This window comes from Aethalodelphis obliquidens, unplaced genomic scaffold, assembly GCF_003676395.1.
Source record: "Aethalodelphis obliquidens isolate GAN/ISIS:26980383/991018 unplaced genomic scaffold, ASM367639v1 scaffold17, whole genome shotgun sequence".
NCBI lineage: Eukaryota > Metazoa > Chordata > Mammalia > Artiodactyla > Delphinidae > Aethalodelphis > Aethalodelphis obliquidens.
Genome location: NW_020837961.1, coordinates 19,411,826 through 19,435,626, shown reverse-complemented (window position 1 = coordinate 19,435,626; position 23,801 = coordinate 19,411,826). Strand labels below are relative to the sequence as shown.

The 23,801-nt window shown below is 37.7% G+C and overlaps 1 protein-coding gene across 5 annotated transcripts in view; it reads left to right on the top strand.

Moving 5' to 3' along the window:
• Positions 1-23,801, top strand: part of MANBA (mannosidase beta) — a 112,074-nt gene that overhangs the window by 50,593 nt on the left and 37,680 nt on the right. For 4 of the 5 annotated variants that reach the window (XM_027117018.1, XM_027117020.1, XM_027117021.1 and 1 more), the window contains 4 exons: positions 2,469-2,586; positions 4,189-4,275; positions 7,387-7,554; positions 21,661-21,879. In XM_027117018.1, the coding sequence (XP_026972819.1) occupies positions 2,469-2,586; positions 4,189-4,275; positions 7,387-7,554; positions 21,661-21,879 (592 nt within the window). The remainder of the gene's footprint in view (positions 1-2,468; positions 2,587-4,188; positions 4,276-7,386; positions 7,555-21,660; positions 21,880-23,801) is intronic. The other variant, XM_027117019.1, reaches the window with a different exon arrangement.

The window sequence follows — 23,801 nt, the reverse complement described above, 5'->3', positions numbered from 1 at the left end:
AACCAGACAAAGATGTCGCAAGGAAAGAAAATTACAGGCCAGTATCACTGATGAACATAGATGCAAAAATCCTCAACAAAATACTAGCAAACAGAATCCAACAACCCATTAAAAGGATGATACACCATGATCACGTGGGGTTTATCCCAGGAATGCAAGGATTCTTCAACATATGCAAATCAGTCAATGTGATACACCATATTAACAAACTGAAGGATAAAAACTATATGATCATCTCAATAGATGCAGAAAATAACATTCCATTGTACATATGTGCCACATCTTCTTTATCCATTCATCTGTTATGGGCATTTAGGTTGCTTCCATGTCCTGGCAATTGTAAATAGTGCTGCAATGAACATTGTGGTACATGTATCTTTTTGAATTATGGTTTTCTCAGGATATATGCCCAGTAGTGGGATTGCTGGGTCATATGGTAGTTCTATTCAGTGCAATCCCTATCAGATTACCAATGGTATTTTTCATAGAACTAGGACAAAAAATTTTACAGTTTGTATGGAAACACATAAGACCCCGAATAGCCAAAGCAATCTTGAGAAAGAAAAACGGAGCTGGAGGAATCAGGCTCCCTGACTTCAGACTATACTACAAAGCTACAGTAATCAAGACAGTATGGTACTGGCACAAAAACAGAAATATATATCAATGGAAATGGGTAGAAAGACCAGAGATAAACCCACGCACGTATGGTCACCTTATCTTTGACAAAGGAGGCAAGAATATACAATGGAGAAAAGACAGTCTCTTCAACAAGTGATGCTGGGAAAACTGGACATGTAAAAAATGAAATTAGAACACTTCCTAACACCATACACAAAAATAAACTCAAAATGGATTAAAGACCTAAATGTAAGGCCAGACACTGTAAAACTCTTAGAGGAAAACATAGGCAGAACACTCTGTGACATAAATCACAGCAAGATCCTTGTTGACCCACCTCCTAGAGAAATGGAAATAAAAACAAAAGTAAACAAATGGGACGTAATTAAACTTAAAAGCTTTTGCACAACAAAGGAAACGATGAACAACACGAAAAGACAACCCTCAGAATGGGAGAAAATATTTGCAAATTAAGCAACTGACAAGGATTAATCTCCAAAATTTACAAGCAGCTCATGCAGCTCAATATCAAAAAAGGAAACAACACAATCCAAAAATGGGCAGAAGACCTAAATAGACATTTCTCCAAAGAAGACATACAGATTGCCAACAAACATATGGAAGCATGCTCAACATTCCTGATCATTAGAGAAATGCAAATCAAAACTACAATGAGGTATCACCTCACACCAGTCAGAATGGCCATCATCAAAAAATCTACAAATGATAAATGCTGGAGATGGTGTGGAGAAAAGGGAACCCTCTTGCACTGTTGGTGGGAATGTAAATTGTTACAGCCACTATGGAAAACAGTATGGAGGTTCCTTAAAAAACTACAAATAGAACTACCATATGACCCAGCAATCACACTACTGAGCACATACCCTGAGAAAAGCATAATTCAAAAAGAGTCGTGTACCACAATATTCATTGCAGCTCTGTTTACAATAGCCCGGACATGGAAGCAACCTAAGTGTCCATCGACAGATGAATGGATAAAGAAGATGTGGCACATATATACAATGGAATATTACTCAGCCATAAAAAGGAACGAAATTGAGTTATTTGTAATGAGGTGGATGGACCTAGAGTCTGTCATACAGAGTGAAGTAATTCAGAAAGAGAAAAACAAATACTGTATGCTAATGCACATATATGGAATCTAAAGAAACGGTACTGATGAACCTAGTGGCAGGGCAGGAATAAAGACGCAGATGTAGAGAACTGACTTGAGGACACAGGGGGTGAAGGGGAAGCTGGGATGAAGTGGAAGAGTAGCATTGACATATATACACTACCAAGTGTAAAATAGCTAGTGGGAAGCAGCTGCATAGCACCGGGAAATCAGCTCAATGCTTTGTGTTGGCCTAGAGGGGTGGGATAGGGAGGGTGGGAGGGAGGCTCAAGAGGGAGGGGATATGGGGATATATGTATACTGATTCACTTTGTTGTATAACAGAAACTAACACAACATTGTGAAGCAATTATATTCCAATAAAGATATTAAAAAATACATATAGAAAAAACAAAAAGAAAACAAACAAAAATTTAGTTTTAAAAATAGTGTAATAGCATGACTGAAATTTGGAAGGCAGAGAAAAGATTTCACCCGTAATTTTTCTGTAGGTTTGTTTATTTAATGTGGTCACAGTTAATGTGTATATAATTTTGTCTCACTTTCTTCACTTAGCGTTGTATCCAAACCATCATTATTTAAAAATGTGTCCTTCTAACAGCTATTTGAAATGTGTTTATCAACCACAATGTGGTTTTTTTATCTTTTTTTTTTTTTTTTTAACATCCCCAAGGTTTCAAATTGGCATTTGTTTTTAAAACTTCTTCTGTAGATTACGGCTCCTTTTGCAGTCTGTTGTGGATGCTAACATGAATGCTCTCCGGGTTTGGGGAGGAGGAATTTATGAGCAGGATGAATTCTATGAACTCTGTGATGAACTGGGAATAATGGTGAGTAATTGACAGCTCATTATTTTCTTTGTTGATTTGTTACTGTATCCTCAGTTTGACCTCCAGTGTTCTGAGTGGGTGATATTGCCTATTCCTTTGTGTTTTTTTTTTCATTGAAGTGTAGTTGATTTACAATGTTATGCTAGTTTCAGGTGTACAGTGAAGTGATTCAGTTATACATATATATGCATATTCTTTTCCTTTATGGTTTATTACAGGATATTGAATATAGTTCCCTATGCTACACAGTAGGACCTTGTTGTTTATCTATTTTATATATAGTAGTTTGTATCTGCTAATCCCAAACTCCTAATTTATCCTTCCCCAGCTCCTTCCTCTTTGATAATCATAAGTTTGTTTTCTATGTCTGTGTTTCTGTGTCATAAATAAATTCATTTGTGTCATATTTTAGATCCCACGTATAAGTGATATCATAGCCCATTCCTTCTTTTCTCAGAGCCAGGAATGATGTTCCACTTTTCTGCAAAGGAATAAATGGCATCTCGCAAACCCTGAGCCATAGTTGATAGTGAATATCATAATTATTTTAAATGATAGACATTCTGCGTATTGGTTATATCTAAGCATATATCTATATTTTCTTTGTAATTATCTTTGTGATAGGAGGGTAAGCATAAAAAAGAAAATAAAATATTAAAAAGTTTTAACTTTAAGGAGATCTAACAAGACCTAGAGAGAAGAAAAATGATAAAATTAAATTTTAATAGCTGTGCTTAATATTGTCATTAAGTACTCTGAACACAGTTTGCATTGGTGAGGGTTAAGCAAAGGAAATATAGTCTTTTAGTTCTAGTATTACAGTTCTAAAATATAAAGCACTTCATAGCAGAGTAGTAATTTTAATAATATTGACAATGCTCATGGTCATGATGATGTGACAATATTCTGTAATATTCCAGGCGTTGTTCTCAGTGCTCTGCAGCTATTATTTTATTTTAGCTTCATGCCCACTCTCTGAGGTAGTTACTGTTGTTCTCTATCCCCATTTTACAGGTAGGAAAACTGACACGTGGAGAAGTTAACTAGCCCAAACTCACACAGTGGGTATATGGTGGAACTGATGTTCTGAGTCAGGCCAACTACTGCGTCGTAATGGCCTCCCTAGCAATGCACTTAAGTGGTTTCATTTCTAAACTGTCCATGTAGTAATCCTTTTGGCCATGAAGTTAATTCCTTTATAAACAAAATATGTTTCTTAACAGTCTGGGCCATCACTCAGTACCAAATTCCTGGTGAAAATCAGAGTGAATCAGGAGTGAGGAGGGGTTGGGAGAAAGCTTCTTACTGAATTTCATATTCCCCTCAGCACAAGCACTGTTTCATTATTTGAATTCCCTTTTCTTCTTTTTCTTTTCTGCCTACCTAACATTTTCTCTTCTCAGGTTTCCCTACAGTTCCAGAGAGTCTGTGAGTGCCTTTCCCAGTACCTCATGCTTTGTGATGCTCAAATGATCACACTCATCGGGCTAAGTTGATTTTTCATTTGCATGAAAGATAATGCCCAAAGTTCAGAATGAAGAATTTCTTTCTGGGCAGTAAAATCTATGGAAGTGCTATATTGCCTTTTATTTGATTTGATAGGTATGGCAGGATTTTATGTTTGCCTGTGCGCTTTACCCAACTGATCAGGATTTCATGGATTCAGTGAGAGCAGAAGTTGCTTACCAGGTATGTTATTACCATTTCAAGTAGAAGTAAAGGCTTAAGTTTTAGTTCTGCCTTTTGTTAAACCTCTCCTTGTTTCTTCTTTTTAAAAAAAATTTTATTGAAATATAGTTGATTTACAGTGTTGTGTTTAGTTTCTTCTCCTTGTTTCTTTTTGTTGTTCTCTTTACTAAATCCCATGAAAAAAATCAGTCAGGTAATTGACGATTCCACCCAGTCTCATGACTTTAACTCTTCCTATTGGCTGATGACTGTCAGATTTATTCCTGGCCCTGACTCATCTGCTGAATTCCTCGTTCTTATTATCCAGCTGCCTACTTGGTGCCTCTACTTGGAGGTCTAATAGGAATCTCAAATGTAACATGTCCAAACCAAACTTATATTACCTTCCCCAGACTTGCTTTTCTTGCAGTTTTCCCCACCTCAATAAATGGCGATGCCAGTCTTTGAATTTCTCAGGTCAAAAATTTTAAGTGATTCTTGACTCCTTGATTTCTTTTACATTCCACATATAAGCACTTTTATATTTATAGATCTATGAATGCAAAGAAGTGATTGTATCCTAGCTCTGTCTGCTGAAAAGACCTAGAAACTGAACAACCTAGTCATATTGAGCATTCTTATATTGAAATAATCCCACTAAGAGAAGGGTTCTTAGAGAAATGGCTGATACCAAGTCTGGGACAAGAAGTATACTAGATGGTCCTGAAATATTTTGGCATACCAATAACAAGGAAGCTATCAAAGATATGTTAAAAGAACTTTGATGAGACTCTGACCAACCAAAAGTGGGACAACTTGAAATTCAATAAGAATAAGAATGTCAGTGGATCGAAATCCATCAAGTATGTTAAAATCCACGAGTTCGTAATTAGAGTGTCTGTGAATGTATTTTTGTGTGAAAACCCAAAAGAAATGAAAAAAAAAGATTATTATAACATTCAAGATAGTGGTTACTTTTGGAAGGAAGGAGGGGCTACGATTAGGAAGGGGTACATGAGGGCTTCTGGGGTGCTTGGTAAAGTTTTCTTTCTTTGGCTGGATTGTGTGTTATAAGTGTGATTGCCTTATAATAGTTCACCATGTCATAATTTGTTTTCTGTAGTTTTCTGAAGTTTAGAAAATGAACATTGAATCATCCCTTGCTCAGAGCCCTCCAGATAAAAGTAAAGATCCTCACCATGCACTATCCTGCCTCAGCCTCCCTCTCCAGCCTCATCAAGCGCCCCCGTACTCTCTGTGCCCCGGAGCGCCTTCTCTATTACCCTCTCCTGTGGACCACCTCGCTCTTGTTTTTCTGGCCCGTCTCACCTTGGGCATGACTCTCTGGGAAGAAGCTTTCTATGTCTGCAAGTCTAGATTAGGTCATTTTCCCTTTGTGACATACATCACACTTGAAATTACGTTTTCAATATTTTGTCACTGCATCAAAATTATAATATCCCTGAGGCCTAGGGCATGTTCCTCCCTGTATGTCCCCATGATCTGGCTGTTTTATTCATCAGATGTATAGATGGATGGATGAATGAATAACTTTTAAAATATTAATTATAGTTATGTAGGTTGTAAACATGTCAGTTTTATTTTTAATTTTCTGTCACACAAGTAAAATATGATATCTATGTGTTTTCAGTTCTTTTATATATTTTAAAGAGGAGAACTTTTTAATTGCAGAGTTTATTAAAATTTTAAAGTAAAGCTCACCGGAAAATTCTAGGTCAGTTCGAAGGGTGTGTGTAGCACAGAGTCACTGAAGCTTTTTGTCTCTTCAGTATCTGTATTTGTGTTTTCATCAGTACTATAAACATGCCTGTCACAGTTGGTCACAGCCCTCACTTACATGGGCATATACAGAGGCAAATAAGGAAATACTGTTTATAAGACTGGTTAAGAAAAAACACAAGACTTTAATTTTTTTAATGAGATATATCTCTTTAAGATATACTTACTGCGTCTCTACTTCATGTATGGGTTACTTAGCATATTGAATGGAGACCACGGAGAGAACATCGGCTGGGATCCATCACGTAACCGTCCATTACAGTGCAAGAGAAGCTATAAATACCAATGAGGTTATATTGCTGAAACATGTTTGAAAAGAATTTCCCTTGACTGTTGACTCACTCTGCTGTTGGCAAAGAGCTTTAATTGCCTTCTTCTGCTGGGCTACATCTTCCAGTGTGTCAGAAGAACTGGATCCTTTCACGTTTATGTAGGGCTGGCAGTGAGCCCAGTTCACTCAGACCTCAACTCTTAAGGCAGGCAGGATTTTCAGATTCCCTAATTTCTTCTTCTGTGTTTAGATATATTCAGTGACTTACTTGTAGTTGTGGCTTGCGGGCTGTAGAGCACAGGCTCGGTAATTTTGTCGCACGGGCCCAGTTGCTCTGCAGCATGTGGGATCTTCCCGGACCGGGGCTTGAACCCGTGTCCCCTGCATTGGCAGGCGGATTCTTAACCACTGTGCCACCAGGGAAGTCCAGTGGATTTCCTAAGACAGGACATTGATAGTTATTTCAGGGGACAGCCTCTTGATGTCCTAATCTTTTTTCCTTTAGAATATTCCATATATTTGTCCTTAACTTTCAGAGTGTCTCTGGTACTCACTTGCTTTGTAAAACCCTCTCTAACTGTCCTGGTTTTCTGATCTTGGTGGAAACTGTGTGGGAACTTCAGTTCCTCTCTCAGCGGTAGTGTTTGTTCTGCCTCATTTCTTTCTTCACAGAAAACTCCAACTTGCTCTTGAGAAGCTAAGCCTTGTAACGTAACTTCTCCTGCCTTTTGTATTTCTTAGAACCTTTTTGTGGCAAGTCAGATAACGATGAGGTTGATTTATTTTTCTCTTTTAATGAAAGGGATTACAATTTCTTTAGTTATATGGCGAGAAGAGGAACCCTATTTTCTCAATGTTTATAAAATCTAGATAAAAAGAATCTCAGCGATTTCTTAAAAGGTCTTCCCACATGTAACATTACTGCTCATTTTCTGATGAGTTCCTGGCACATAAAAATACATGTGCAGAAAGACAATGGCTGTAACTTTATGAGTAATTACAGCTCTGAGCTCTCTTATGTTGAGCATTTGAAAATTATTTTATGTTTTCTTCAATTTTAGGTCAGGAGACTGAAATCTCATCCCTCCGTCATCACATGGAGTGGAAATAATGAAAATGAAGCAGCTTTGATGTTGAATTGGTATGATATACAGTCCAGCAACCTGTCCACCTACATCGATGATTATGTGACACTGTATGTGAAAAACATCCGAAGGATTGTCTTCGAAGTAAGTTCAGACATACCTTGGAGATGTTGCAGGATCGGTTCCAGATACCACAATAGAGAGAATATTGCGATAAAGCTAGTCACATGAATTTTTGGTTTCCCAGTGCATAGAAAAGCTACGTTTACACTATACTGTAGTCTATTAAGTGTACAATAGCATTATGTCTTAAAAAACAATGTACATACCTTAATTTAAAAAATACTTCATTGGTAAAAATGGCTAATCATTATCTGAGCCTTCAGCGAGTCATAATTTCTTTGCTGCTGGAGGGCTGTGCCTCGATGTTGATGCTGCCGACTGATCAGGGTGGTGGCTGCTGAGGGCTGGGGTGGCCATGGGAATTTCTCAAAATGAGACAGCGACCAAGTTTGCCACATCGATCGACTCTTCCTTTTAGGAGCTGTTTTTCTGTAGCATGCAAGGCTGTTTGATAGCATTTTACCCACAGTAAAACTTCTTTCAAAACTGGAGTCAATTCTCTGAAACTCTGCCATTGCTTTATCAACTAAATTTATGTGATGTTCTCAATTCTTTGTTACCATTTCAGCAGTCTTTACAGCATCTTCACCAGGAGTAGATTCCATCTCAAGAAACCCCTTTGTTTGCTCAACTGTAGAAAGCAACTCCTTATCTGTTCAGGTTTTATCATGAGATTGAAGCAATTCTGTCACATCTTCAGGCTCCACTTCTAATTCTCGTTCTCTTGCTATTTCCACCACACCTGCTGTTTCTTCCTCCACTGGAGTCTTGAACCCCTCAAGTCATCCATGAGGGCTGGAATCAACTTCTTCCAAACTCCTGTGCATGTTGATACTTTGACCTCTTCCCATGAATCATGAATGTTCTTCATGGCATCTAGAATGGTGAATCCTTTCCAAAAGGTTTTCAGTTGAATTTGCCCAGATCCTGTAGAGGAATTTCTAGCTATAGCCTTACAAAGTGTATTTCTTAAATAATAACACTTGAAAGTCAAAATTACTCCTTGATCCACGGCTGCAGAATGGATGTTGTGTTAGGAGGCATGAAAACGTCATTAATCTTGTTGTGCATCTCCATCAGAGCTCTTGGGTTGACCAGGTGTGTTGCCAGTGAGCAGTCATATTTTGAAAGAAATCTTCCTTTTCTGAGCAATAGGTCTCAACAGTGGTTTTAAAATATTCAGCAAACCATGTTGTAAACAGCTGTGCTGTCATATAGGCTTTGTTGTGCCATTGATAGAGATAGGCAGAGTAGATTGAGCATCATCTTTCAGGGTCCTCAGATTTTCAGAATGGTAAATCAGCATATTGCTAAATGAGCAACTTAAAGCCAAGTACAATAGCCCTTAACAAGAGAGTCAGCTTGTCCTGTGAAGCTTTGAAGCCAGGCATTCATTTCTCCTTAGCTGTGAAAGCCCTAGATGGTGTCTTCTTCCAATAGAAGGCTGTTTCATACGTTGAAAGTCTGTTGTTTGGCGTAGCCCCCTTTTTAAATTATCTTAGCTAGATCTTCTAGATAACTTGCTGCAGCTTCTATTATACGTCAGCACTTGCTACTTCACTTTGCTCTTTGATGTTATGGAGACGGCTTCTTTCCTTAACTCCCATGAACCAACCTCTGCTGGCTTCGAACATTTCTTCTGCAGCTTCCTCACCTCTCTCAGCCTTCATAGAATTGAAGAGAGTTAGGGCCCTGCTCTGGAATAGGCTCTGGCTTAAGAGAGTCCGTGGCTGTTTTGATCTTCTATCCAGAACTTCTCCATATCAGCAATAAGGCTGTTTTGCTTTCTTATCATTCATGTGTTCACTGGAGTAACACTTTCTGTTTTCTTCAAGAATTTTTCCTTTGCATTCACAACTTGGCTAACTGCCTGGTGAAAGAGGCCTAGCTTTGGGCCTGTCTTGGGTTTTGACGTGCCTTCCTCGCTAAGCTTAATCATTTCTAGCTTTTGCTTTAAATGAGAGACCCGTACTCTTCCTTTCCCTTGAACACGAAATTGGCCTACTTTCAATACTGTGTGTCTCAGGGAACAGGGAGGTCTGGAGGGAGGGAGATGGGGGAATGGTTGGTTAGTGGAGCAGTCAGAACACACACAACACGTATGGATTACGTTTGCCATCTTGTATGGATGGCTTTGTGGTGCCACAAAACAATTACAGTAATAATATCAAAGATCACTGATTACAGATCACCATAACAAGCATAATAGTTAAAAATTTGAATTACTGCATAAATTACCAAAATGTGACCCAGACACAGAATGAGCAAATGCTGTTGGAAATGGCACTGATAGACTTGCTTGATGCAGGGTTACCAGAAACCTTCAATTTGTAGTAACAATTGTATGCCTGTCATGCTTTTTAATGAAGTCGAATTTAAGAATCTGTCTTAAAAATGGATCGGTATGAATATTGATATTATATATTCTTCTGTCCTGTTTTTAGCGTGGCCTTCAGCAATATCATTTTAATTCAGAGTAGTCTATTATAATGCTGCAACATATGAAAGGATTCATGAATTGTGGACTTCTTTGAGAATTAATGTGTCTGTGAAACTCGCCACCCGTACACCAATATTGTGCTTAGAATTGCAAGTTGTCATGGACTCTTTGGAGCCCATCCATGGATCCCCAAAGGCTGAGAATCTCTGTATTAAATGATTCATTGATATACCACTTCTTTTTTCCCCCATTTTTTGGTTCTTTAATATATTAATATACTGACTACTGTGAATTAATTTTCTAATGATAAGTTAGTTGTAATCTAAGCTCTGTTTAGTTATAATGCCTTGTTCTTTTGCTCTGCTAGATTTGATTTGCTAAGATTTTGGTAGAATTTAAAATTTCATATTCACAAGTGAAATTGGTATGTGGTAAGAATTGTAAACTCAAATGCCTAGAGGAGCCAAATTTGTTTTAAAAAGTTGAGTCAAGTGGAGTAGATGAGGTTCACAAAGAGAGAAGAGGGGACTGTGGTAAGAGGAGAATGGATGTTGGGTCTCATAACATTTCTATTCGGCATTAAAAAATGCTATCTAAACATAATTGGCAAGAAAGATTTGGCCCATAGAACCCAGCTTGTAGCATTTGGTGTGTATGTGTTTGTGCTCACCTCGCAGAATGAGTTAGGGGCCTTTTCCTTTTTAATATCTAGGAATAAAATAGAGATTATTCGTTTTATTGAGACAAATTCACCCATGTAACAGTCTGGGCCTAGTGCCTTTGCGGGGCATAGATTTTATTTTAATTTATTTTTTTATTGAAGTATAGCTGATTTACAATGTTGTATTAATTTCTGCTCTACAGCAAAGTGATTCAGTTATACATATATACACATTCTTTTTTTAATATTTTTTCCTTTATGGTTTATCATAGGATGTTGAATGTAGTTCCCTGTGCTATACAGTAGGACCTTGTTGTTTATCCATCCTATGTATAATAGTTTGCATCTGCTAACCGCAAACTCCCAGTCCACCCCTCCCCCACCCCCTTCCCCTTGGCAACCACAAGTCTGTTCTCTACGTCCTTGATTCTGTTTCTGTTTTGTAGATAGGTTCATTTGTATTAGATACTACATTTAAGTGATAACATAATGGTATTTGTCTTTCACTTTCTGACTTACTTCACTTCGTATGATAATCTCTGGTTGTGTCCATGTTGCTGCAAATGGCATTATTTCATTCCTTTTTATGGCTGAGTAGTATTCCATTGTATATCTATACCACATCTTCTTTATCCATTTATCTGTTGATGGACGTTTAGGTTGTTTCCATGTCTTGGCTATAGGGTTGCATGTGTCTTCTTGAATTATAGTTGTGTCTGGATATGTGCCCAGGATTTCTGGATCAAACAGTAATTCTATTTGTAGTTTTTTAACGAACCCCTATACTGTTCTCCATAGTGGCTGTATCAATTTACATTCCCAGCAGTACAAGAGGGTTCCCTTTTCTCCACACCCTCTCCAGCATTTGTTGTTTGTAGATTTTCTGGTGATGTCCACTCTAACTGGTGTGAGGTAATACCTCATTGAAGTTTTGATTTGCATTTCTCTATTAGTGATGTTGAGCAGCTTTTCATTTGCCTCTTGGCCACCTGTATATCTTCTTTGCAGAAATGTCTATTTAGGTCTTCCACCCATTTTTGGATTGAGTTGTTTGTTTTTTTGATATTGAGCTGCATGAGCTATTTGTATATTTTGGAAATTAATCCTTTGTCTGTTCATTTGTTTTCAATTATTTTCTCCCATTCTAAGGGTTGTCTTTTCATCTTGTTTATAGTTTCCTTTACTGTGAAAAAGCTTTTAAGCTGCATTAGGTCCCATTTGTTTATTTCTGTTTTTATTTCCATTACTCTAGGAGGTGGGTCAAAAAAATCTTGCTGTGATTTATGTCATAGCATGTTCTTCCTATGTTTTCCTCTAAGAGTTTTATAGTGTCCGGTCTTACATTTAGGTCTTTCATCCATTTTGAGTTTATTTTTGTGTATGGTGTTAGGGGGTGTTCTAACTTCATTCTTTTACATATAGCTGTCCAGTGTTCCCAGCACCACTTATTGAAGAGACTGTCTTTTCTCCATTACATATCCTTGCCTCATTTGTCATAGATGAGTTGACCAGATTCATGGGTTTATCTCTGGGCTTTCTATCCATTTCCATTGATTATATTTCTGTTTGTGTGCCAGTACCGTATTGTCTTGATTACTGTAGCTTTGTAGTATAGTCTGAAGTCAGGAAGTCTGATTTCTCTAGCTCCATTTTTCTTTCTCAAGATTGCTTTGGCTATTCGGGGTCTTTTGTATCTCCATACAAATTGTAAAATTTTTTGTTCTAGTTCTGTGAAAAATGCCATTGGTAATTTGATAGGGATTGCATTGAATCTGTAGATTGCTTTGGGTAGTATAGTTATTTTCACAATATTGATTCTTCCTATCCTAGAACATGGTATCTCTCTCCATCTGTTTGTGCCATCTTTGATTTCTTTCACCAGTGTCTTATAGTTTTCTGAGTACAGGTCTTTACCTCCTTACGTAGGTTTATTGCTAGGTATTTTATTCTGTTTGTTGCAATGGTGAATGGGATTGTTTCCTTAATTTCCCTTTCTGATCTTTTGTTGTTAGTGTATAGGAATGCAGGAGATTTCTGTGCATTAATTTTGTATCCTGCAACTTTACCAAATTCATTGATTAACTCTAGTAGTTTTCTGGTGGCATCTTTAGGATTCTCTATGTATAGTATCATGTCATCTGCAAACAGTGACAGTTTTACTTCTTCTTTTCCAATTTGTATTCCTTTTATTTCTTTTTCCTCTCTGATTGCCATGGCTAGGACTTCCAAAATGTTATTGAATAATAGTGGTGAGAGTGGACATCCTTGTCTTGTTCCTGATCTTAGAGGAAATGCTTTCAGCTTTTCACAACTGAGAATGATGTTTGCTGTGGGTTAGTCGTATATGGCCTTTATTATGTTGAGGTAGCTTCCCTCTATGCCCACTTTATGGAGAATTTTTATCATAAATGGGTGTTGAATTTTGTCAAAAGTTTTTTCTGCATCTATTGAGATGATCATATGGTTTTTATTCTTTAATTTGTTAATATGGTGTATCACACTGATTGATTTGCGTATGTTGAAGAATCCTTGCATCCCTGGGATAAATCCCACTTGATCATGGTGTGTGATCCTTTTAATGTGTTGTTGGATTCTGTTTGCTAGTATTTTGTTGAGGATTTTTGCATCTATATCCATCAGTGATATTGGTCTGTAATTTTCTTTTATTGTAGTATCTTTGTCTGGTTTTGGTATCAGGGTGATGGTGGCCTCATAGAATGAGTTTGGGAGTGTTCCTTCCTCTGCAGTTTTTTGGAAGAGTTTGAGAAAGATGGGTGTTAGCTCTTCTCTAAATGTTTGATAGAATTCACCTGTGAAGCCATCTGGTCCTGGACTTTTGTTTGTTGGAAAATTTTAAATCACAGTTTGAATTTCATTACTTGTGATTGGTCTTTTCTTATTTTCCATTTCTTCCTGGTTCAGTCTTGGAAGGTTACATCCTTCTAAGAATTTGTCCATTTCTTCCAGGTTGTCTATTTTATTGGCATAGAGTTCCTTGTACTATTCTTTTATGACACTTTGTATTTCTGCGGTGTCCATTGTAACTTCTCCTTTTTCATTTCTAATTTTATTGATGTGAGTCTTCTCCCTCTTTTTCTTGATGAATCTGGCTAAAGGTTTCAATTTTGTTTATCTTCTCAGAGAACCAGCTTTTAGTTTTACTGATCTTTGCTATTGTTTTCTTTGTTTCTATTTCATTTATTTCTACTCTGATCATAATGGTTTCTTTCCTTCTACTAACTTTGGGTTTTGTTTATTCTTTTTTTTCTAGTTCCTTTATATATGAGGTTAGATTGTTTATTTGAGATTTTTCTTGTTTCTTGAGGTAGGATTGTATTGCTATAAACTTCCCTCTTAGAACTATTTTTGCTGCATCTCATAGCTTTTGAATCATTGTGATTTTGTCGTCATTTGTCTCTAGGTATTTTTTGATTTCCTCTTTGACTTCTTCAGTGACCTCTTGATTATTTAGTAACGTATTGTTTAGCCACCATGTGTTTGTGTGCTTTATGTTTTTTTCCCTGTAATTTATTTCTAATCTCCTAGAATTGTGGTCAGAAAAGATGCTTGATGTGATTTCAATTTTCTTAAATTTACTGAGGCTTGATTTGTGACCCAAGATGTGATCTATCCTGGAGAATGTTCCATGTGCATTTGAGACGAAAGTGTAATCTGCTGTTTTTGGATGGAATGTCCTATAAATATCAAATCTATCTGGTCTATTGTGTCATTTAAAGTTTGTGTTTCCTTATTAATTTTCTGTCTTGATGATCTGTCCATTGGTATGAATGGGGTGTTAAAGTCCCCCACTATTATTGTGTTACTGTTGATTTCCTCTTTTACAACTGTTATCATTTGCCTTATGTATTGAGGTGCTCCTATGTTGGGTGCATAGATATTTATAATTGTTATATCTTCTTCTTGTATTGATCCCTTGATGAGTATGTACTGTCCTTCCCTGTCTCTTGTAACATTCTTTATTTTAAAGTCTTTTATATGATATGAGGATTGCTACTGCAGCTTTCTTTTGATTTCCATTTGCATGGAATATCTTTTTCCATCCCTCCCTTTCAGTCTGAATGTGTCCCTAGGTCTGAAGTGGATGTCTTTTAGACAGCATATATATGGGTCTTGTGTTTGTATCCATTCAGCAATCCTGTGTCTTTTGCTTGGAGCTTTTAATCCATTCACGTTTAAGGTAATTAATGATATGTATGTTCCTATTATCATTTTCTCAATTTTTTGGGTTTGTTTTTGTAGGCCCTTTTATTCTCTTGTGTTTCCCACTTAAAGAAGTTCCTTTAGCATTTGCTTTTGAGCTGGTTTGGTGGTGCTGAAATCTCTTAGCTTTTGCTTGTCTGTAAAGCTTTTGATTTCTCCATCAAATCTGAGATCCTTGCTGGGTAGAGTAATCTTGGTTATAGGTTCTTCCCTTTCATCACTGTAAATATATGGTGCCACTCCCTTCTGACTTGTAGAGTTTCTGCTGAGAAATCAGCTGTTAACCTTATGGGAGTTCCCTTGTATGTTATTTATCATTTTCCCCTTGTTGCTTTTAATAATTTTTCTTTGTCTTCAATTTTTGTCAATTTGATTACTATGTGTCTCGGTGTGTTTCTCCTTGTGTTTATCCTGCTGGGACTCTCTGTGCTTCCTGGACTTGGGTGGCTATTTCCTTTCCCACGTTAGGGAAGTTTTCAACTATAATCTTTTCAAATATTTTCTCAGGTCCTTTTCTGTCTCTCTTCTTCTTCTGGAACCCCTATAATGTGAATATTGGTGTGTTAAATGTTGTTCCAGAGGTCTCTTAGGCTGTCTTCATTTCTTTTCATTCTTTTGTCTTTATTCTTTTCCACAGCAGTGAATTCCACCATTCTGTCTTCCAAGTCACTTATCCATTCTTCTGCCTCAGTTATTCTGCTATTGATTCCTTCTAGTATATTTTTCATTTCAGTTATTGTGTTGTTCATCTCTGTTTTGTCCTTTAGTTCTTCTAGGTGTTTGTTCTTTAATTCTTCAAAGTCCTTGTGAAACATTTCTTGCATCTTCTCGATCTTTGCCTCCATTCTTTTTCTGAGGTCCTGGATCATCTTCACTATCATTTTTCTGAATTCTTTTTCTGGAAGGTTGCCTATCTCCACTTCATTTAGTTGTTTTTCTGGGGTTTTATCTTGTTCCTTCATCTGGTACATAGCCCTCTGCCTTTTCATCTTGTCTATCTTTCTGTGAATGTGGTTTATGTTCCTCAGGCTGCAGGACTGTAGTTCTTCTTGCTTCTGCTGTCTGCCCTCTGGTGGATGAGGCTATCTAAGACGCTTGTGCAAGCTTCCTGATGGGAGGGACTGGTGGTGGATAGAGTTGGGTGTTGCCCTGGTGGGCAGAGCTCAGTAAAACTTTAACCCGCTTTTCTGCTGATGGGTGGGTCTGATTTCCTCCCTGTTGGTTGGTTGACCTGAGGCGACCCAGCACTGACACCTACAGGCTCTTTAGTGGGGTAATGGTGGACTCCGGGAGGGCTCACGCCAGGGAGTACTTCCTAGAACTTCTGCTGCTAGTGTCCTTGTCCCTGTAGTGAGCCACAGCCACCCCCTGCCTCTGCAGGTGACCCTCCAACACTAGCAGGTAGGTCTGGTTCAGTCTCCTATGGGCCATGGCTCATGGGCCCAGCCGCTCTGAGGCACGTGCGATCTTCCCAGACCGGGGCACGAACCCGTGTCCCCTGCATCGGCAGGTGGACTCTCAACCACCGCGCCACCAGGGAAGCCCTACAGTCTTCATTTTAAAGTCTATTTGTCTGATATAAGTTTAGCTACACCAGCTTTCTTTGGGGTTCCAGTTGCATGGAATATCCTTTTCCATTCCTTCAGTTTTAGTCTGAGTGACATACTACTTCTAAAATTCTATAATTGTACATGCTAAAGTAAAATTTGATATATATCATATATGAATATCTTGGCATGTGATATAGAGGCAAAGGGTTAGGAAAGAGCTTGTTGCCAACTTCACCTTAGAGCCCTTCCTTTATGGTGGTTCTCTTTCCACCACTATTTGTTTAATAGGCATATTATGCTTGTATTTACTACATGAATACATACTTTATTTTAATATAAACTGGATTTCTTTTGCAGGAAGAGGAAGCATCATGTTTGTTTTTGTGGTAATGGCTTCAAAAGATCTGACTTTTTAAAAACTTTAATGTTTAACATGTGATTTAATAATCTAATTATCTTTATAATTTTGTATCTGTGATTAGATGTTTTAAATATTTGAAGTATATCCTTGAAGCAATTTGAAGAGAGATATTTTAAAAAGAATGGTATGTGATTTTGGCACTCAAATGTACCCAGATGATGGCATTATTCCATTTATGTGAGGGAACTTCAGTGAGAATTTATGAAATACATAGGTTCAAATTTTTTGCTTATCTGTTATGCTAAGTCATGTGTCATGAAAAATTTTTTTATTCACAAAATGTGATGGTATAAGCTTTAATTAATATTTACAGAACACTTATAATCTGGTTACTCACTGTATTGGTATTATGTTTTTCATATCTGATGGATTTAGGAACTGGATTTTAATATCTGAGGATTTTTGTTTCATAGCTTAGTGGTTAAGAGCTCATGACTCCAAATCCTGGCTGGGCCACTTACTCTCTATATAATCGCGGGCAAATTACTTAACCTCCATTTTGCCAAGGGTTAACAGCTCTTAAGAGATGTTATTTGCATTAAGTGAGATAAAGGATGGAAGGTGCATTACACAGACTCTGGCACATAGTAGACTTTTACTTAATGCTAATCATCATTATCATCCTTGTTTTCACTCAACAAGATAGGTCTTCAGATACTTTCAAACTTTAATCTCTAATTTTAACACTACATTTTTGAACTTATAAAAAATTAGTTTCTGTATATCACTTCTTATCCATCTTTGAAATGGAAATGTGATGCCTTTCTTATAAAGGATCTATGTTTTTTATTTTTTTAATTTTAATTAATTAATTTAAAAACTACCTTTTTTTTTTTGAAGATAATTATGTTGCCATCTTGAACAAGGACAACTGCTTTATTTATTTATTTTGCTGCATCACGCAGCTTGCAGGATCTTAGCTCCCCAACGAGGGATCAAACCGGGGTCCACAGCAGTGGAAGCACTGGGTCTTAACCACTGGACTGCCAGGGAATTTCCCAAGGGAATGTATGTTTTTTAAAATGATTTTGTGGGCGGTAATTGATGTTTGCCAGTTTTTTTCAAGATGGACAAGATTAAGTGCTATATAATCATATTGTTGTTATTTATATCAAAGCATAAGGCATTTAAGGAAAAGGACCATAAATTGATCTATCCACACACTAAATGAAATGAACAGTTTTCTTTTGCACTTCATGCTTTTTAAAAATAGTCAGTCTCTTGGTTTATCTTACATATCTCTTTGTCCAAATAAGCATTTAAGGTCATGATCTAGGAAGAAATCATCTGTGAGATTTGAGACTAAAAATCAAGCCTCAAGTGGAAATGATACAAAAATGGAAAGGAATCGTAGTGCATCATCATGGGTGGACATTTTTAGGCAGAGACTCATTAGTAATTTTACTGACTGGCTCAACTCACCAAATTATTCAAGAATCTGGAATAATGGAGGGAAACCAATCAAGCTTGATTGATTAAGGCCTTCTCCTACTTCAAAGCCATTATAATAGAATATTGTTTAAAATTTGATTACCCATAATCTTACCATGCTTTTCAATATTTTAAAATTCAACCAAAATTTGTTGAGTATTACTAGGAGCAAAGCCTCATTCCCGATGCTATGGGGAAACTGTTATCCTCACGGAGCTTATAGTCTGCTCCCAGGAGGTAACGTGGAAAGAAATACCAGCTCTACAGGGCAGAGTGAAAGAAGTGCTATGAAAAATGTAGTTCCAAAGTGTTGGCAACTATGTGGAAGAGCCATTCATTTTAACTGGAAGGATCTGGGAAGGCTTTTAATTAAAAGGTGACATTCAAGCCTTAAAGGCGGAATAGAATTTGAGGCAAAGGATTGTTCTGTAGGTATTTTAGGCCAGGAAAACAATGTCAGTAAAGGTGAAAAGAGGTGAAAGCACGTATATATATAGGAAGCAGCAGCAGTGCCCAGTGCCTGAAGCAAGGGACTCATGGATTGGTGTGGAGAGTCAAAGACAGAAAAGGCAGTTTGGAAACAAATCTTAAAAAGACTTTGAATCATGTTATGGAGTTGGGTTTCATTCAGTAGACAGTGGGAAGCTAGTGAACATTTTGGGGGAGGGGAGGAATTTTATCTGACCCATGTTCTTGCTGGTATTATTACTTGCAAAGAATTAGGGAGATGAGAGACTCTAGGCAAGGAAAACAGATATAATAACCAAAAATTCCAAGTTATTAGGAATATTATATGCCAGGCATTGATAGACTAATTATTGTATTAACTAATATGATTATTATAATATACTAACATATTAATGATATAGGTACTTTGTAGGATTTACTTAATTTTTACAAGCACCCTGGCATGTGAGAAATATAATCTTTATTTTAGAGATAAGACATGGGAGGGTTAGAAAGATTAATTGCTCAAGGTCATATAGGTCATAGGTAGTGGGGCTTGAAATGAGATGATGGAAAAAAATTTGATTCAGAGCAACTGAGTGTGGGAGGTGAGAAAGACAGAGGGAGAAATTGAAGATGATTCCTACTTGGGTACCTTTAATGAAGGTACGAAGCATAGTCACATAAGTTTGGGATAAGTCAATAAGGAATTCTGCTTTGAAAGATTGGATTTGAGATGTGGGCAGGACAAGCCAGGTAGAAATGTGGAGCTGGCTATTGGAGATAGAAATGTGAAGGTGAAGCAGTCTGGGAGTAATCAGAACATTGGTGAGAGGGACAGCCTTGGGAGAAGGTATAGAACAGGAGAGGCTGAAGAGAGTGACGTCCATCTAAGAATGGAGAGGGGAACTGGAGAAGGAATTATCAGAAAGGTTTGGAGAAACCAGAATGTGAAAGAGTAGTGAACAAGCAGTCACGAGTGGGGAGAACTTCAGAAATTGTGGGTGGTAAACAGGTCATTTATTGCTCACCAGAGAGGGAAGAGTGTGGGGATTCTTGCTTTATTTGGGAAGTAGAAGTCCATGGGTAGTTTATGAAAAAACAAAACCAAAAACAATTTTAGTGGAGTGGAATGATCAGGAATTGAGTGTTAGGGGCTGAGGAAGGAATGGGTGGTAAAGAAATCTGATGGGCTCCAAGGGATCGAGGGACTTTTTTAAAATTAGGATGCGGGGAGCCCTTAAGCTAAGGGAAAAGGACAGTGGAGAGATTTCTAAGAGTGGAGGATAATTCATTGGCTTTAATTCCAAAGTGAAATCGAAAGATGACCAGAGGACAGACAGAGACTCTGGCAAAGGAAAAGAATAAGGTTTTTTCCCCCCTATGACAGAAAAGGAATGAGAAGAGAAAAAAATGGGTGGTTATACCAAGAAAAAGTGTGACCTAATGGGGAAAAGCTGAGAAAATTATTTTCTGAAAATCTATTTCTCAGAGAGGCCTTATTGGCCTTCTACATGTTTTGTATTTCCAAAGAGCCCTGTACTTATCCTTTAAAACATTCATCACACTTACAATCACTTGCTCAGCATCTGCTTCCACCACTAGATTTCAGTCTACTCTTTTAAGAGGTCAGTCGGCACGTCTGTCTTGTTCCATGCTGAACCTCCAGTGTATAGAAGAAGCTGTATGCCTGGTGCATAGTAAATGCTCAAAAGAGATTTGATGCGTTAATACTGGTTGATGCCATAGATTCTGTATCTCTCCCTCTATCTCTCTCAGCGGTGCTGAAAAACCTGACCCACAATAAACACTTGACAGATACTTGCTAAATGAATGATTCTTGTCACTGAAATAGGAAGTAAGTTCATTAATTGAGATAATAATAATTAAAACATTTTGAGTTCTCCCTGTGTGCTAGACACTAGATTGAGTAATTATATATTGGCTACTGTAACAAAGAAACCACAGAGTTTCAGTGGTTTACATAGTAAAAGTTTCTTTCTTACTCAGTAACACTACACAGTGGCTGCTCCTGATCGGCAGGCAGCTCTCCTCCTTTTAGAGACCCAGACTCCTTCCATCTTCCAGCTCCACCATCTCTTAGGCCTTTGCCTGCAAACTGGGGAAGAGGATGAGAATGTGGCTGCACAGAGATGCAAATAGTTAGCAAGCCACTTTCTAGGGACAGAAATGGGAACATGAATTTTGATGGACACTTAGCCATCTCTTCCACACTTTTTTTTTTTTTTTTTTACCATTTACAATAGCCCAATGAAGGAGGTACCATTATTATCTCCATTTTACAGATAAGACTACTGAGGCTTAGACCTGTCCCAAAACAATAAGGTTCTAATTTGAGATTCAAACTCATGTCCCTCTGACTCAATAGCCCATTCTAAACCATTAGACCTTTGTTTCTCAGGTGGAAGTGATTTTGTTCCCAAGGTACAAGGGGACATTTGGCAATGTCTGTAGACTTTTTTGTGTGGGGTGGCGTGGCAGGTGGGTAGGGATTACTGGCATCTAGTAGGTAGAAGCCAGGTATGCTGCTCAATATCTTAGAATGTATAGGACCTCCCCCACTCCCATCATACACACACAAAACCAAAAGTTATCAGGCCCCAAATGTCACTAGTGCCAAGGTTGAGAAATTCAGCACCAGACAGTATACTACCCACGATGGTAGAAGGTCAAGTATAGGTTAAGACATGATTGAAAAAATTAGGAACCTACTGTGAGGAATAAGCTACAGTTCATTATGAAAGGCTATGAAGGATTGGCAAAGAGCAGAAGGCTGCTGGTGGTTGTCAAATGCAGAAGAAGGTAAGTGGCTCTGTTATTTTTCTATCCGCTACTTGGCATTTCTGGAACTTGATAGTACTTTTAAAGAAGTAAGTGATCTGTACTTTGCTGGGTGAAAAGCTTATCTTTTAAACCATTTTATTTCTGAACTCAGGGAGACCAGACTCGTCCTTTTATCACGTCCAGTCCTACAAATGGGGCTAAATCCACTGCAGAAGGCTGGCTCTCTGAAAACCCATATGACCCGAATTATGGTGATGTACATTTTTATGACTATGTTGGTGATTGCTGGAATTGGAAAATTTTCCCCAAAGCTCGATTTGTATCTGAATATGGATATCAGTCCTGGCCTTCCTTCAGTACATTAGAGAAGGTAAGCCATCTTTGATTTCCCAGTGATTCAGAATGGTAGGCCATGGGTGTGTGTCACTTCCTTAACAGTGGTTCAGAAAGTCAAATGAAACCTACTTCTTATTTAAATGGAAGTGTAGGAAGAAGATAATAGAAAAGAACTTTTTAGGGCTTCCCTGGTGGCACAGTGGTCGAGAGTCCGCCTGCCGATGCCGGGGACACGGGTTCGTGCCCCGGTCCGGGAAGATCCCACGTGCCGCGGAGCGGCTGGGCCCGTGAGCCATGTGGCCGCTGAGCCTGCGCGTCCGGAGCCTGTGCTCCGCAACGGGAGAGGCCACAACAGTGAGAGGCCCGCGTACCAAAAAAAACAAAAGAACTTTTTATCCTTAACCTTTGGGGTACTAAACTCTTGTAGTCATCATTTGGGGGATTATAACTTTTCTATATTGCTTTTAATTATGTTCCGTCAAGAGTATTCAAAAATTAAATGGAAGCCGGTGATCACTGAAGACTGAGTTATTATCACATGTGAAAATTACTCTCACTTACTACTTTCTGTGTGTCCTGCAACTGTTTTATTACTTACAGATATTCAGAACTGGATAGTTTGCTACAATAAGAGAAATGAATGTGATAAATAAACCTTTGTCTGATGTTATCGTGTCACGTCGTTCCTTTTATCTTCTCCCCTCTTCTTCCTCCTCTTCCGTTTTCTTCATGTTGGTGTATTTGATTTTCAGTGTGACACTTCACTTTCTCTATTCCTAAAGATTCCGTTTTGTAGATGGATTGTTTCAGACTTGTGTGTTTTTTTTTTAACAGCTTTATTGAGACATAACTCACTGGCCATACAATGTACTCATGTAATGTGTACAGTTTAATGGTTTTCAGTATATTCACAGAGTTGTGCAGCCATCACCATGATCTAATTTTAGAATATTTACATCACCTCAAAGAAACTCTGTACCCTCTGTATTAGCAGTCACTCCCCGCTCTCTCTGTCCCTCCCATCCCAGATCTAGGCACCACTAATCTGCTCTGTGTGTCTGTATTTTCGCCTGTTCTGTACATTTCTTATAATTGGGATCATAACATATGTGATCTTTTGAGACTGGCTTCTTTCACCCAGCATAAAGTTCTCGAAAGTCATCCATGTAGTATCACGAATTAGTATGTCTTTCTTTTATATTGCTGAATAATATTCCATTGAATGGATAAAGCACATTTTGTTTATGCGTTCTTCAGTGGATACACATTTGTGTTATTCCCCATTTTTGGCTATTATGAATAATGCTGCTGTTAACATTTGTGTACATGTTTTTGTGTGAACATATGTTTTCCATTCTATTAAGTATATACCTAGGAGTGCAATTGCTGGGTCGTATGGTAACTCTATGTTTAATATTTAATATTCCAAGGAATTGCCAAACTGTTTTCCATAGTGGCTGCACCATTTTACATTCCCACCAGCAATGCACGAGGGTTTCAATTTCTCCACATCCTCGTCAACACTTGTTATTCCCCATTTTTGTCTTTTTTTTTAACATTTCCCTGGAAATTTACGTTTATAGGAAATTTGTATTTATTTGATGGCCGATCATGTTGAACATCTTTTTATGTGCTTGTTGGCTCTTTATGTATCTTCCTTGGAGAAATATCTGGAGAAATAAAAAGTAGGCAAAAATCCTTTGCCTACTTTTTAATTGGATTGTCTTTTTATTATCGGGTTGTAAGAGTTTATTGTAAGAGCTTACAAAAAACATACCATCTATATGTCCATGATATAGATGGTATTTTTTTAAATAGCGATATGATTTGCAAACATTTTCTCCCTATTAGTGGCTTGTCTTTTTACTTACTCGATAGTGTCATTTAAAGCACAAAATTTTATTTATTTATTTATTTTAAAATATTTATTTATTTATTTGGTTGCGTCGGGTCTTA